The following is a 15,900-nucleotide window of genomic DNA, read 5'->3' on the forward strand; positions in this document are numbered from 1 at the left end:
GGCAGGACAGCACCTGGTCATTTGTTTGCTTTTTATTGTTATCTGAGTTACAGTCCGTTTTGTAAGGGAGATAGCCTGATTTCTTCTGGTGTATAAATGCTTTACATATTAATACTATCCTTTAAAATCATGCTTTCTTTTCCCATTTGTAACTGAATTCTCTATTTACCTATTCTTGCTATGAAGAGGTTTAGTTAACCCTCAGCTGACAGGAGAGGATTTCTGGCCTTTGCTAAGGCAGGCTCACTACAGCTGCTTGTCTAAGCATTAATTCACAGACGTTCTTAGTGAGTCTAACTTGCTCTAATGCCCACTCAGATAATAACGTTTACTTCCTCTTGGACCAAAAGAACCTAGAGCTGGAAAAATGATTTAGGTCTTTAGGAAGTTAATGTATTGTATTGACATGAAAGTAAACAAAATGCCCCAAGAAAGCAGAAGTAAAAAGGCATGGAGGCAGAAAGGCTTGTCAAGAACAGGCCGTGTGGGAGCAGGAGGGCGGGGGTGACCGACATGCACTGTATACATACGACACTGACAGGAATAAAAGGTCAATCTTAGTCATTTCAAGCTGTTAATGAAAATTCAGGATTGAAGAAACAATTTAACTTTATAAGTGTTAGGTCCAAAGTGGTCCCCAAACGGCAGTGCTGGTCTTAGTCAGGTGTCTTAGTCAGAAGGACCCTGACCAGGGAGAGGAGGGCTGTGGCTGCCTAGCAGAAGCTACCCTCTACACTCCTCAGGGTCCTTTAAGGCAGGTCTACATCTACAAGGACCTCGCTCTCAGTCGGCCCCAAAGGTCAAGCACCCAGGGCACGGGCATCTAGTTCCCAGTTTATCTCAACAGCCTGCATCAACCCAAAGGCCCCACCTGCTGACTGCTGTATAAAACGCTCTTGTTGCATCCCTCCCTGCCCAGAGACAGCCCTGGCAACTTGGTCCCCAATAAACCTTTCTTTCTCCCCACCAAGTGGTGTGGCTCAATGGACCACTGCATCCTCACTTACAATAAGATCAAAAAGCTACAGAAAGTCGGGCATGGTGGCCAACACCAGGAGTCCCAGTGCCTGGGGCAGAACAGGCAGAGCTCTGTGAATTTGTGGATACACAGTAAGTTGATACCCAACCCCCCCCCCAAAAAGTTTAAGAAATATGACTTTCAAATTTTGTCACTGTCAATCTCTGTCATGAAGAGAAAGCCAAAAAATAAGACTCCTCTAACAACAAAAGACAAAAGACGGAGAAACTGCTGAGAAAAGGAATTTGTGACTGTTTATTTTCCCTGGTAAAATAAAAGACAAGAGAAAATAGAGAGAGTGGACAGGAAGCCGCCTTTAACAGAAAACAGAGGTTTTGGGTTGTTTTTTGTTTTTTATTCATTTAAGGGAGACTGTGAATGCACCACTAATTATGTGGTTGGTTTCCTGAATTTGGGGAAATGACAGGACCAGCACACTCAGACTCATTGGATGAGCGTCACCTGGGAAAACCACATTCCTGATCATGGGATTTCTCCTGTTCTTGTGGCAGAGCCTTTCCTTCCCATCTGAGGTCCTGAGGTACTATGAGGGTTTTCTACAAACTACTGCAACTCTCGTTTTAATAACCAAAGACTGAGTCAGGAGTCACAGGCAGAATTGTACGTATTCTCTTATGTTTCAAGGCCTATGCAAGTCTTTTAAAAAGAAAGTTATTTCCTCAACGATAACAAAAGGGGTAAGCTTTTAAATCTTTTTTTGTTTTGTTTTGTTATTTTTTGTTTTTCAAGACAGGTTTTTGTGTCCCTGGCTGTTCTTGCTAGGTTTTTCTTCTGCCTGTCTGTCTCTTTCTCTTTTTATTTTTTGATACAGGGTTTCTTTGTGTAGCCTTGGCTGTCCTGGACTCACTTTGTAGATCGGGCTAGACTCAATCTCAGAGATCCGCTTGCTTCTGCCTCCACCTCCCTGAGTGCTAGGATAAGGGTGTGTGCCACTAAGCCTGGCTTTTTCTTTCTTTAAGATAGGGTCTTGTAAAACAAAAACAACAACAACAACAACAAAAATAGGGTCTTGTTATGTAGCCCAGACTATCCTCCGACTGGTAGTAATTTTCCTGCCTTAGCCTCCTGAGTGCTAGGGACAGAGCATGACAACAAACATATGCAGCTCTTCACAGGTTTTTTGTTTTTGTTTTTTTGTTTTTTGGTTTTTTTTTTTTTTGTGTGTGTGTGTGTGTTTTTGAGACAGAGTCTTGTGACAAGCCAGACTGGCTTCAAACTCAGTCTTCTTGGTCAGCACCCCAAGGACTGGGGCCACAGGTCCTGGCTGTCAGCCTCACTGCAACCCAATACACTAGGTCGCAGTAGGTGCTTGCAAAGAAGGCTGTGCAGGAGCAGCACGGGGTGGAGATCAGGGGCTTGAGTTCAAAGCCTCCCTCCATCTGGGGCCTCTCTGACAGGTGGGCATCCGTCTGGGGCCTCTCCGACAGGGGGGTATCCGTCTGGGGCCTCTCTGACAGGGGGGCATCCATCTGGGGGCTCTCTGACAGGGGGGCATCTGTCGGGCCTCTCTGACAGGTGGGCATCCGTCTGGGGCCTCTCTGAGAGGGGGGCATCTATCTGGGGCCCTCTCTGACAGGTGGGCATCTGTCTGGAACCTCTCTGAAAGGTGGACAGATGTCTGGGGCCTCTCTGACAGGTGGGCAGATGTCTGGGGCCTCTCTGACAGGTGAGCAGATGTCTGGGGCCTCTCTCTCTGACAGGTAGGCATCTGTCTGGGGTCTCTCTGAAAGGTGGGCATCTGTTTGGGGCCTCTCTGACTGGTAGGCAGATGTCACTAGGTCACATCCCCCTCACCGGGACAGAACAGAAGGAACACTGTAGATTTCAGAGACATGCCTAACACTCAGACCAACACCGGAATACTTCAGGGTTTCTGTTGCTGTTCTGAGACAAGTTCTCACTATACAGTTTACACGATCATGGCTGGCCTAGAACTCACTCTGTAGACCAGGCTGGCTTCAGATGCACAGAGATCTGCCTGCCTCTGCCTCTGCTTTTGCTTAAGGCACGTACCCCAACACTTGGCTGGAATACTTCAGGAAACAATTGTTTAAACACATGCAGCTGGGAACAGAATCAAACCATGATATTTTTCAATAATGAAGGATTTAATCCAAAGGTATTCTGGCCAAGTCAGGGTTAATGAACACTTTTCACACAAAGCTGGCAGGGTTCACCACAGAAAGAAAACAACCTACCGGCAGTACTGACAGGCTCCTGGCCTTCAGAGCAGCTCTGGGTTGTTTTTTCCCTTATATAAAATGTAAGCTGAGTTGGTTTCAGAGACTTGAAGCCTGGTTTCTGGAGATTTTCTAAGTAGACATTTAATCTCTTAAGAGAATTTTCATTGACTTCCTAGGAAAAAATATAAAGGATATTTACATGTGAATAAAGAAGAAATTACATGTTATCTTTAAGTATATTGAAGATATGAATCTACTGATAAAAATGTTGGGGGACCCAAGAGTGGTAGTGCACGCCTTCAATCCCAGCGCTCAGGAGGCAGAGGTGGGCGGATCTCTGTGAGTCTGAGGCCAGCCTCAAAAAAAAAAAAAAAAAAAAAAAAAGAAAGAAAAGTTGAGCTAGACAGACAGTGTCACGGTTCAGTTCCCAGCACCCACACGGCAGCTCACAACCGCGTGCACCTACAGCTCCAGGGACCCAATGCCCTCTTCTGGCCTCCATGGCACCTGGTCTCACTCACCCCAACACAGACACACAACTGAACATAAAATAAATACTTAAAGAAACATTGGGATTTCGGATTGTTGGTAAGAGGAAAGGTTAGCTCCACGTCATACAGCGTGCAGCAGATAGGTGCTGAGGGCGAGACACAGCGCACGCAATCATGTGAGCATCATGGTAACGGGGTTAAAGCTGCTACCTCAAAGCAGCACTAGTGATTGCATCGCGCATCTATTATATGCAGTAGCACCTCATGATAGACAATTGAGATACATTCCTATAGAAAAAAGGAGAAAAACCATACATACATATATACATATGCACATACACATTTAATATTTTAAATTTGTGTGTGTCTAAGTGTGCACGGTAGTGTTGGGTGCCTATTACAGCATATATGTGGAGGTCAAGGAACAATGTCCCAGAATTCATTCTTTCCACCATGTGGATTCTAGAGACTGAACTCGGGTTGACCACCGTGTCAGAAAAATGCCTTCCTGGTGGAACCATCTTTCTGGACATACTTTTTAAAGTGTCTCTATTAAGTCTAGGATGGCCTTGAACCGAGTTTAAGGTCTGTAAGCCTGAGTCTCCACAGTGCTATAAAGCTGCAACTTCTAAGCCTATATGGCCTCCTGTGGGGGCCATGCCAGAATCTGCCAAGTCAGAAATCCCATACTTAGGCTGCACGCTGTGACCTTTCAGCTGCTGAGCTCTGCCGGAGGAGGTCTTTGTGTTCCAGGCCATCCTTGGACTATTCATCTTTGAAAGAAGTAGGGAAGTCCCTACCGAGAAGCACCTGGAGGGTTAAGGAAGTTCTTACACAGAGCTAGTCAGGCTGCTGTGTTCTCCTTGCCTTGGGAGCTAGGGAGAGAGGGATCAGAACAGATCCTATTGACCTTACTGTATAAAGTCTGACTCGTCTGCATTAAAGGGAATCTTGATTAGAAATTTCCTGACTTGATTCGTTATTTCTCGCGTCTCTGTATTCTACCTTCAATCTGCACTCCCTCTTTCAGGTAAACCCTGATTCGATTTTTCCAGCAGGCCAGGACCCAACAGCCTCACTGTACAGCCCTGGCTGGCCTGGAGCTGTTGCTGGTCATGCTGGCAGGAACAACTGCTTTTCATTATTTAAATCTCTTCCTGCACACAATGTCTGGTCAGGAACCTCCCCAGACAGGTTGGCACACTCCTGCCACTGCGGCCAAACCTTGTTTCATACAGGGGTGACTCCTGAACCCCAGCATCTGGGCCTCCAGTGTGTGTTGGCGGTTCTGGTCGGGGAGCATCAAACAGTCTCCCTGGATCTGAGAACCTGGAGGGAGGTACAGAAGGTGGACGGGAGCGAGGACTCTATCTCCCAAGCAGTCGGATGGATCATCTACGGATGCCAGATGCCACAGGGGATTTCTTACCCTCACATCCAGCCCCAGCCTTTTGGAGTTGGACGTTGAGGCCATGGCTGATTTACACAGCGAGACACTCTCAAACAAACAAAGCAAAACAAACAGGCTAGAGCTTGGCGCCCTGCACCACACACTCCTGTGTTTGGGAAGCTAAGGCCGGAGGAGGACTGTCTTGAGGTTGAGGGTAGCCTGAGCCACATAGTGACACCCTGACTCAAGACCAAAAACCGAACCCAACATCTACCCCGAATAAAACTGAAATCCTCAAAGTTACTTTTGATGTTTTTACTTTGCCAAAAGAAATGATGAAAACATAACTTGGAAGTTAAAAAAAAAATGACTGTTGGGGCTGGAGAGATGGCTCAGTGGTTAAGAGCACTGATTGCTCTTCCAGAGGTCCTGAGTTCAATTCCCAGCAACCACATGGTGGCTCACAACCATCTATACTGTGATCTGATGCCCTCCTCTGGCCTGCAGATATACATGCAGGCAGAGCACTGTGTACGTAATAAAGAAATAAATCTTAAAAAAAAAAAAAAAAAAAGAGGGGCTGGAAAGATGGCTCAGAGGTTAAGAGCACCGTCTGCTCTTCCGAAGGTCCCGAGTTCAATTCCCAGCAACCACATGGTGGCTCACAACCACCTGTAATGAGATCTGGTGTCTTCTTGTGGTGGGCAGGCACACATGTGGGCAGAATACTGTGTAAATAATAAATAAATCTTAAAAAAAAAAAGCGTTCAAAGTCATCTTTAAAAAAAAAAATGACTGTTAAGACACGAAGAAGAAAGGGCCAGAGGGAAGCCAGGCCAGACTCAGATTATTTTTTAAGTGAACTTCGCATTTAGCTCTGAATTTTTAAAATCTATTAATATCCCATACTTTTTTTTTTTTTTCCGAGACAGGGTTTCTCTGTGTAGCCTCAGCTATCCTGGACTCACTTTGTAGACCAGGCTGGCCTCGAACTCACAGCGATCCACCTGCCTCTGCCTCCCGAGTGCTGAGATTACAGGCGAGAGCCATCACGCCCGGCTACAATATCCTATAGTTTAAAATTAGAGTATTAAAAGGAAAAGAACCACAGCAGTGTGCCAGTGTGAAGCCAGGGATGTGCGGTAGGATGCTGCAAGCATCTGGAGCCTTGAGTCTGTCCCCAGCAGAGGGAAGCTTCTGGTGAGCCAGGGAAGAGTGGGTAACAGTCAGCAGAGCCTGATGAATAAGGAGCCAGAGCACAAGGGATGGAAAACAGATGTGTAGAAAATACTGACAGGCAAGGGGAGGAAAGATTAAAAAGTAAGATCCTGGGAGAGGCTGACAGGCAGACAGTCCAAGGTGAGGGAGCAGCGAGCACAAAGGCTTGGCAGAGCGTGAGCTCGCTCAGACTCAAAGCACCAGGTGAGGGGAGTCCCCAAGACCACACTCAGGCTCAGAGGCTGACCAGGATTCCTAGAACCCGGAACTCAAGGTCACTACGGCAGAATGGCTGGCAGAGGGCAAGCCCTTGGCTGCTACATAGTGCAGATTACAGCCAGGCCTTCATGCCCAGCATGAGTGTGCTACTGAGCAGCACTGTGTACTTGAGCCTGGTACCCAGGATTTACTGTTTCAGGTTAAATCAGGGATCAATGCTAACGAAAACAAAGGGACCAATGAAATAACTCTAGCGCACTCAGCTCTGCAGCATTATCTAATGTTAAACACACGGATGGTTCTGAGTTTGCCCAGGGTTCTTTCAGCTTTCACCCCTGAGGATGAAGCAGGCGGCACACAGCGCGCGGGAAAATCTGTCTAGGGCATGCTCGGAAGAAAGGCTCCATCAGGTGACGGGAGGCTTTGTTCTCTTAAGCTCCCACTGAACTCCAAAAGCTAGCAGAGAAAACACCGTTAGTATACTCCTGAATCTGTGCGGCAAGTTTATTGATTATATAAATAACGACAGCTTTGATAAACAAGTTTTCAACTTCTGACGTTACAAACATTCACTAAATTTATTAATTTGAAACTTATTTTTTCAAGTTAGTATTGCTTTTATGCCAAACATTACCATGACAGAATAATCCAAACTTACAGAACTTTGTGCATTATGTTGTCTCAAAGGTAAATCAAGTAAACATGTAGACAAGTTAAAAAAGAGTTGCTTACCCTTTCCCTGGGGTACTGTCCAAAGAAATCAGGATGAACTGCAAAGTAGAAAGGCCTCAAGGCATTGACGGCTTCTGCTCCTGATAAAGCTCTCGAGTGAAGAACCCAGTGAGGGAGGGTCTTCTGGCAGAACCTGTCGGAGACACAGGGGTTACTACTCCGTGACACGCACACATGCACCATGCAGGAGGCGACAGCCAGCCTAAAAGTACCACAGGGACAACCACAGCAACAAGACAGAAACTGGTCCGCTGCCTGAACGGGTGGCAGGCTCCCCTAGGGCAGCGTGAGCAGCAGTGAGGAGGGTACTACCACCCCTCCACAGCTCTCTCCGGGAGCTGGCTTCACTGCAGATGGCGTCTGTCTCCCTGGAGTTGTTTTCCTGTGCAGCGGAGACTACCCTGAGGCTCTCGGGATAAAGAGGACGATGTCCTTCAGTTTCCACATTACCAGAGTGGTAACAGGGTTCTAATCCAACAACTTGACACTCTCACTCTGAAACTGTGTCTTAAACTGCCTGGGATGTTCTTGAAGTACTGTTTATTTTCTTCAATAGGAATAACACTACAGTTTTTAGTACAAAAGAAATGACTTGATTCTTGGGGGACAATTCCTTGAATACTGCAATTTATATTTTCCATTCTAATTATTCTAATTAGAAGTCTCTAAGTGTTGGGCATGCTTTGCAATCTACCAGATATGCTGAGTCTTTGGAAATGCTTTATACTGCGAAAATGGTAGAGATTCAAGAATTAATTTGAAGATTTACTTTTTAAGTATTGATTTTTATTATTTTTCTTTATGTGTATTTGTGTGTGTGACTGAATGTCAAATATGCACAGGTGTCTGTAGAGACTAAAACAGTTCACTGGATACCTATAAACAATTATGATCATAATTGTGGGTGCCAGGAACTGAACTCAGACTCTGCAAAAACAGCATGAGCTTTTAACCTCTGGGCCATCCCTCCAGCCTATGGAAGTTTTTTTTCTTTTTCTTTTTTTTTTTTTGTGTTGAGTTATTTATTTATTATGTACAGTGTTCTGCCTGCATCTATACCTGCAGACCAGAAGAGGGCATCAGATCACATTATAGATGGCTGTGAGCCACCATGTGGTTGCTGGGAATTGAACTCAGGAACTCTGGAAGTTCAACCAGTGCTCTTAACCACTGAGCCATCTCCCCAGCCCCTACAGAAGATTTCTTAACAGTCTGGAAAACTCCAGTATATTTTCAGGTTAACTAATGTTTTATTTCTGCATGCATTTGATCCTTTTATTTTTTAAATTTTTATTAATTTATTCCGATTACAACTCAATTGCCATTGATCCTTTTATAAAGTAAGTTTACAGACGGTCCACTAAGTATCATAGCAGGGGTATATGAATAAGAAGAAAAGGAAGGCTGGAGATATGGCACAGTTGGTAACGTGCTATGTAAAAAAATCTGAGTCTGATCCCCAGCCAGTGACACATAGTGAGAACCTGTCTCAGGCAGACAGACTGCAAAAGGAACTGACAATTTAACCTTTAGTCAATGCCCCCCTCACCCCGGTTTTTAAACTTATCCCTAGATACTCTCAAACTTGAGTTCTTCCCACTTTGGCCTCTGGGAGCACTGGGATCCCGAGCTTCTCGCTGCTATTTCGATTCTGTGGCGCAACATCCTTTCTCAGCGCTGCCGAAGCACAAAACCCAACGAGGCACCACTCAGACCCGTCCTCAAGTCAGCTGGCAACTGCACGCTGCCCCCCGGAAACTGGTCCCCTGCTCGCTTTGCTAGCACACTCCGTCACCGACGCAGCCGCACAGCCTCCTCACTAGTCTGCCTGCCTCTCTCCCCAAACCATGCCACTCCATCTTTCTTTTGTTGCTTTCTTAAATTTTATTATTTTAAAACTTTTTATTGATTCTTAGTGAATTTCACATCATGCACCCCAATCCCACTCATCTCCCTGTCTGTTCATATCTGCCCTCTGCCCTCACAACCGCTGCCCCCCAATAAAAGACAACTGTGAAAGAATCGTGCTGTGGAGGCTGCAGTGTGTCACGGTGTGCCACACAGCACACCCTCTTGTCCACCCAGCTTTACGTGCAAATGTTCACTGCAGTGAGTCACTGGTCTATTCTGAGGCCTCTGGCTCCTGTTACACCATCAACACTGGGTCCTTACTGGGACTCCTCTAGGCAACCTGCTGTAGCCCTGTGTGGTGGAGGTCCTGCAGCGCTGGGTCTGCAGGACCGGGCCCTTCATGGCCTCCAGCAGATCATAGATGGGGTAGACGTTGGGGTGGGCCAGCTCAAAGCCCTGGCTCTGGGCCTGGGAGGGAGCTGAGATGGCTGGCCCGCCAGCTCACCTGCTCCCGCACCACCAGGGTGAGCTCTTCAGGACTGCCCCTGCTAGATCACCCACTGCTGCAGCAGGCAGGGTCAGATTTCCTGCTCTCATGTCCTTGGGGGGCCAGCTCACCTGTGTCTTCACCACCTGGGCGAGCTCTACTCTGTGGGCCAGGGGAGGTGCAGGGCCTGCTCTCCTGACTGCTGCAGCCAGTGAGGAAACCGCCAAAGCGAAGGGTAGAAGGCAGCAATTTCATTTCTTATACAAACACTTTTGATGGCTTCCACAGTTCTGACATGGTTTTGAGTCTTATATTTAAGAGCCTCAGTAATTATTTCTTAATTAATGCTTCCAACTTGCTCTCAACTACTCTTCATAAAAGCTGAGTCGAGTGTGGGGACAGAAGTCTGTAGTTCCAGTGGAGTGGAAAAGGGAGGATCAGGAATTCAGGACTAGCCATGGCTATATAATGAATGCGAGGCTAGCCTGGGCTCTGTGAGACTGTCTCAGCATCCCTCCCAGGAAACCTCAGTGAAACCCCATGATCTTTGGTATTCTCCTGTGCCACAACCCCACCTAGCAAGCTGCATGTACTTGTGTAACTGTGCACGTCTCCTGTGCAGCAGCAGCAGGAGGAACCTGCGTTATCGTAGCTGTTTCCTTTTAAACTCTAAACATCAAGCTATGAGCTCTGTTGGCTGGGAACATAGCACCGTGCTGGGGTGGTTTAATCTTTCATACAGAACGGTTCTGTTAGGATCTGTTATCTCCTGCCCTTACACAATTTGGCTGCTCAATGTGAGTTTGCTTTCTTTCTTCTTGTTCCTGCCTAAAACCATAAAATGAGACCTGAAAAACAAGTTGCAATTGGTTCAATACACAGAGTGGACCACAGAGCTTACCTTCTCAAAGGCCTCAGGTGGCAGAACATTTCTGAATATGCACGCCAAATTCCAAGCATCCATTAACTGCCTAACAGATTAAGCAAACAGAAGAATGGAACAAGTGGGATGTGAGATTGACAACATTTTGCTATGATGTTACCACCCCCAAAGTGAAGTGTCAGGGATTAACCTAATAACACATTACAAACTACACCTGCGAGGACCTATTTACCTACTTTTCTGTTGCTGTGGAAAAATAAAAATAAAAAACAACCCGTCTGCCCACCGTGGGTAGACTCAGCTCTAGGCGGGGAAGGCACAGTAGCAGGAGGCAACCGAGTAAAATCCCTGGAAGAACTCCATCTGTCCAGATAACACAAGGGCCTGTCTCTCCCACTGCTGCGGAAGCTACACAGAGAATCAAAGACTGTCCAAGGATTGGAGATGCACTTTCAGAATGTGGACTGGGTGCTGTGGTGTGCTAGTGACACTAGCTCCAAAAGCCTAGTGTAGCCACGTCAGCTGCAGTCCACAGAATACACTACCCTTCCCTTCAGAGAAAACTCCAGCCATGCGACAGAGTGACTAAAGACTCGGTCTAATCAGACTTAGAAGGCATGCTGGGTCAATTCACCACCTTATCAATAGGCATTTACTCAACACCTATTGAGTAACTATGTTCAGGTAAAGCACTAAGAGTAAAGACAATTGTTGTTTTCACTGGAACTATAGTCATGAGGTAGGGGCAGAGAACCATAAAACAAAGACAGCAGGTGAAAAGACTTAGACCTGAGCAGAGCAGGGAGACTTCCTTGGGCTGCACCTACAGTGGGGGAAAGATGCCATGGAAAGCCCCGTCCCAAGGAATGGTCTGCTCCCTGGACAGATGGTAGGTGTGGGAGGACAAAACTCATTTACAAACAAATACAAACGACTGCTTGAATCTACTTAATCGTGATACTGTTTTCTGTTCTATTCCTTCTCCTTCCTCCCTGGATGTCTGCAGCTCTTCACTAAGTAGCTCAGGCTGGCCTGCAACTTGCTATGTAGATCCAGACGCCTCTGCCCACTACTATGGACAAGCTCAGAGCTTGTCAAACAGGGCTCTTCTCGAGCTTTGGCCTCTTGGCACAGTCTGTATTTGAAAGTAACTTATTTCAACTAAGTTGACAGCACACTCTTTCACTTTACAATTTCCCTTTGTAACTATCCTGTAAAGTTTTAGAAAAAAAATATCCCTGGAAGTTTTTTGTTTGTTTTTGGAGACAGATCTCACTTGGCAGACTTGGCTGGCCTGGAGCTCACTATGTAGACCAGGCTAGCATCCACCTCAGAGAGATCTGCCTGCTTCTGCCTCTGGGGTGCTGGGATTGAACGTGTGCACCCTCTCACCCAGGCACCAGGCTTTCCCCCCTCCCCCCTTGCTTTTAGGCTTCCTGCTTAGAGTAGGGCAAAAAGTAAACAAAAGGAACAAAGTCAGGAAACATGGTTAGATAAATCAGGCTAACAAGTTTGTTTTTGGAGCCAGGATTTCTCTGTGTAACAAGTCTTGGCTGTGTGGAGGGGACTCACTCTATTGACCAGGCTGGCCTCAGATTCAGAGATCTACCTGCCTCTGCCTGAGTGCTGGGATTAAAGGAGCCATCACCATCACCTGACTGGATAACAAGGCTTTATTTATTTATTTTTTATTTTTTAATTTTTCGCTTTCCTGGTATCTTGCTGGAGATTTAAATCATAAGCACTACTTTTTTGGGGGGGGGGGTAGGGGGTGGTTTCCGAGACAGGGGTTTCTCTTGTAGTCCTGGTTGTCCTGGCTTTGTAGACCAGGCTGGAAACTCAAGAGTTCGCCGGCCTCTGCCTCCCTCCCGAGTGCTGGGGTTACAGGTGTGAACCACTATGCCCAGCTCACAACTACTTGATGGTCAAAGATACAGGAAAGAGCACTAGTTTCAAGATGGATACAGGCACTTATGGTCCATCCTCGCCGATACACAGGCCTTGGTGCTACACTCCAGGGTCCAATTAAATACACTTAGTTTAATTCATCCAAATGTGCCAATAGACCTGGCACAAGCTATGATAAAGCTCCAAACCTGCCGTTGCCCTCAAATCATATTGCATTGCATAGCATTAGTGTAGGGCTTGCCGCTGGGCCTTCCCTGTTAAAGTATCTTTTATTCACTGGATGTAATCAGTGTCCAGGAGGCTGACTGCCTCCTCCTGCTAACCCAGGCCTAGTCCTGGAAGCTTCTAGCCTCCGTACAATCTAACCTAGGCCTAGAATGTTTTCAGCTTCCGAGACTCACTGCTCAATAAGCTCACCCTTTCTAGCTCTTTGTAAATTCTGGCTGTTGGTTCATCTCAGCTGTTTTGCTCTCCAAGCTGAGTCAATCAGCCTTCTCTCAGTTTCTCACTGAACTGCTCTGCTTGGCCTCAGAGTAACTCTGGCACCCTGTTCTAATCTTCTGGCTCCTCGTTCTCTGGCTGGTTCTCTCGTCAACCCTTTCTCTATAAAACTCTCCTGGTGAAAACAGTCTGCAAATTCCACAAACGAACTGCCACAAACTCAACGCCACTGCACTGCCTCCTCAACTCTCTCCCAACTGAACTGTCTCAACAGAACTCAGGGATCAGCTTGCCTCTGTATTCCAGCTGGGTCCCACAGACCTCGGATGTGGTTTCTTGCTGGGGCAGTCATGGTCTGGATTAACATTCCTCTACACGGAGCTGTATGGAAGGCTGGAGTTTTTTCAACACACCTAGTCTAGCACTGCAACGTCCCTGCCCTTAAAATCCCTTCATCAACACTAAGAGCTGTCAGGCATCTCCAGGTCTTTTCCACTAGGCCACCTTTAGACAGGTGCCAGCCGGCCAACCAACCAACCAACCTTTTGATGACACCTTTTAAAAACTCTGAGTTCTATATTATACTATACCGATAAGCTCGGCCTGGTCCAGTTTCCTTTATTCTACACCCTCAGATCCACTCTTGAACGCATTAGCAAGCCGGTTAAGGCTCTTCAGTGGTGTAGTGCACCACCTCGTGGGCTAGGAGTCTGACTACAGGTCTAGAGGTGAACTGGGGGGCGGGGGGAGGGGGCAGGTGCTGGCGGTGGCGCTCGGCGCAAGGCCCACGCCGGCCTCTCTACAGCCAGCTCCCGGCCGCCCCTGGCACTCACAGGCCGAGGCCGCAGGGAAAGCCTCGCAGCCGCCCCAGGAGCCCGTCGGCCGGGGCGGCAGGCACGCAGGCCGCGGGAGCCAACCGCGCTCGCTGGCCGCGGCTCCCTCCCTCCCCGCTTCGAAGCCGCGCGGTCGTGTCCTTACCCCGCCGCCTGCGGGATGCCGCCGGGGGCTGCGGGAGGCACCAGCCGGGTCTTGGCGCCCGCTAGGCCTGAGGGAGAAGGAAGACTAGCGGGCAGGTGGGAGGACGGCGAACAAAAGTACAGAGGAGGGGCCGGGGGCGGGGCCGACGCGCGCATGCGCGGTCCGCGGCCCGGGGGGGGGGGCGGGAGGGGCGGGAGGGGCGGGGCCGATCCCGGCGCTCAGCTGACTCAGGTCCTCGCGGGGCAGCCGTTGGTAGTGCGGGTCGGCTCCCCAGGTGCCGCTGGCTTGCTTTCCCCACTTGACTTTGCCTCAAGCCTCATCTGGATTTACTCGTTATTATCTGAGACAGTGTCTCACACTGTAACGGACGGACGTTGGCCTTGAACTTGCGGCAGTGCTGCTCAGCCTCCGCAGTGCTGCGGTTACAGGCGTGACACCCGCTCCCCCCCCGCCCCCCCACGCCTCGCTACTAGGCTGTTTTTAAATGTTGTGCTCTCGGTCAGCATGGGCTTTTTACTTTATGTCACGCCTGCAGCTCTGAAGTGCAGAGGCTGGAATGGTAACTGGTCTCTTTGCTGTGGCTCCCTTGGCTCGGCTGACAGGCTCCAGGCGCCAACCCCAGTCCCACCTTCCCCGGTCCGCACCTCTCCGCTGCCCACGAAGCCGGCTCGCCATGCTTCACTCCAGCTCGAGAGCGCAGGGACTTAACTTTCCTGCTCTTGTGACTTAAGGACGCTGCCTTAGCCTGGCTTGAGAACTGTAAATACTTTGTCCCCCCTCTCGCACCACTTGCCCCTTTATTACCCTACTCCGAGCGTTTTACCCCTGAAAGACTCGAGTTTGAGGCTTACAGTATTGAGGGTGAAGGTTTCATTAAAGAGGATAGGCTACAGATACTGAAGACGACTTTTGAACGTTATGGTTTTTTGTTTTGTCTTGAGACAGGGTCTTCCTGTGTAACCTCGACGGTCCTGGAACTCACTGTAGAGCACGCTGGCCTTTAACTCCGAGATGGGCCTGTCTCTGCCTCCGCTTGGCAACTTCTTAAGTTTTAACTCCCTAGTGCTTTGGGACAATCCCTGTTTGATATTTAAGTTTTGACATATTTGTTTAAAATATTTTCCTTAGCAGTATCTAACATTATCACGTATCTAACAATACCACATTAGTTACACATTGCCAAAAGTCATTCAGTACTGTGCTTGCCGGTCAGGTCGATCAGAAAGAAGATAAAGGTGTTTGCTGCCAGACCCACAAGCCTGACCACGTCGGTTTGACCATCAGAACCAGATAACGGTGGAAAGAAAGCTGTCCAGCAACTTCCACATGGATGTGTGCTCCCTCCCTCCCACACCATACGTGTTACTAATGACTACACTAGGAGGGAATTGATGAGAGGGTAATTCAAACGTTCGGTATAATACCCTGGATTTCAGTGTTTTAAGTCTGTGCTGGCTAGTTTCTTGTCAACTTGAGACATGCTAGAGTCCTCAGAGGAGGGAGCCTCAACTGAGAAAAGACCCCTTGAGGTTCCTCTGGAGGAAAGCCTGTAGTGCGTTTTCTTAGTGACTGATTATGGGGGAGAGGCTCCCACCTATTGTGGGTGGTGCCGTCCTGGGCTGGTGGTCCTGGGTTCTATAAGGAAGCAGGCTGAGCAAGCCGTGGGGAGCAGCAGCTCCTGCCTCCAGGTTTCTGCATGAGTCCCTGCCCTGAGTTCCTTCAATATGAACTATGATGTGGAAACATAAGCAAATATGCTTTTATCCCTAAGTTGCTTTGGCCATGGAGTTTTATTCCAGCAATAGTACAAAGTCATTTATAGCATTTGGTGATTCTCAGTCACCACACTAAGCACCCGGTGGGCACCCCTGTTAAGTGTTGCATAGCATTTAACAGAGTGGCTTTACACTCTTTGAAGTGCATTATTTAAAAAGGAATTTACCATATTTAGGTCCTTCTAAATTTAAGTTTAAAAAGCAATTTTTAAAAAAATCACTTTTTATTAATAAAATCATTGCAAGTAAATGGATTTTTATTGCTTAAAAACTATTTCATAACTTCTAGTGTCAATAAGATACAA

The 15,900-nt window shown here is 47.7% G+C and overlaps 1 protein-coding gene across 9 annotated transcripts in view; it reads right to left on the reverse strand.

The window, feature by feature from the left end:
• The window catches only part of TCAIM (T cell activation inhibitor, mitochondrial), a 39,760-nt gene extending 25,813 nt beyond the window's left edge, over window positions 1-13,947 (reverse strand). For 4 of the 9 annotated variants that reach the window (XR_014773994.1, XR_014773995.1, XM_084754784.1 and 1 more), the window contains exons 1-3: window positions 8,858-10,480; window positions 7,273-7,405; window positions 3,238-3,394 (exon numbers count right to left, since the gene is read on the reverse strand). Coding sequence is in view for 7 of the 9 variants with exons in the window: in XM_084754784.1 (XP_084610910.1) it covers window positions 3,238-3,394; window positions 7,273-7,405; window positions 8,858-8,937 (370 nt within the window). In the remaining 2 variants the exon portion in view is untranslated. Of the gene's footprint in view, window positions 1-3,237; window positions 3,395-7,272; window positions 7,406-8,857; window positions 10,482-10,511; window positions 10,582-13,820 lie in introns of those variants that run through there. The other 5 variants (XM_084754788.1, XM_084754786.1, XM_084754787.1 and 2 more) reach the window with 3 other exon arrangements.
• Between the last annotated feature and the right edge of the window lie 1,953 nt (window positions 13,948-15,900).

The sequence above is a fragment of the Acomys minous genome, assembly GCF_964271855.1.
Source record: "Acomys minous genome assembly, chromosome: 13".
In the NCBI taxonomy this organism is placed as follows: Eukaryota; Metazoa; Chordata; class Mammalia; order Rodentia; family Muridae; genus Acomys; species Acomys minous.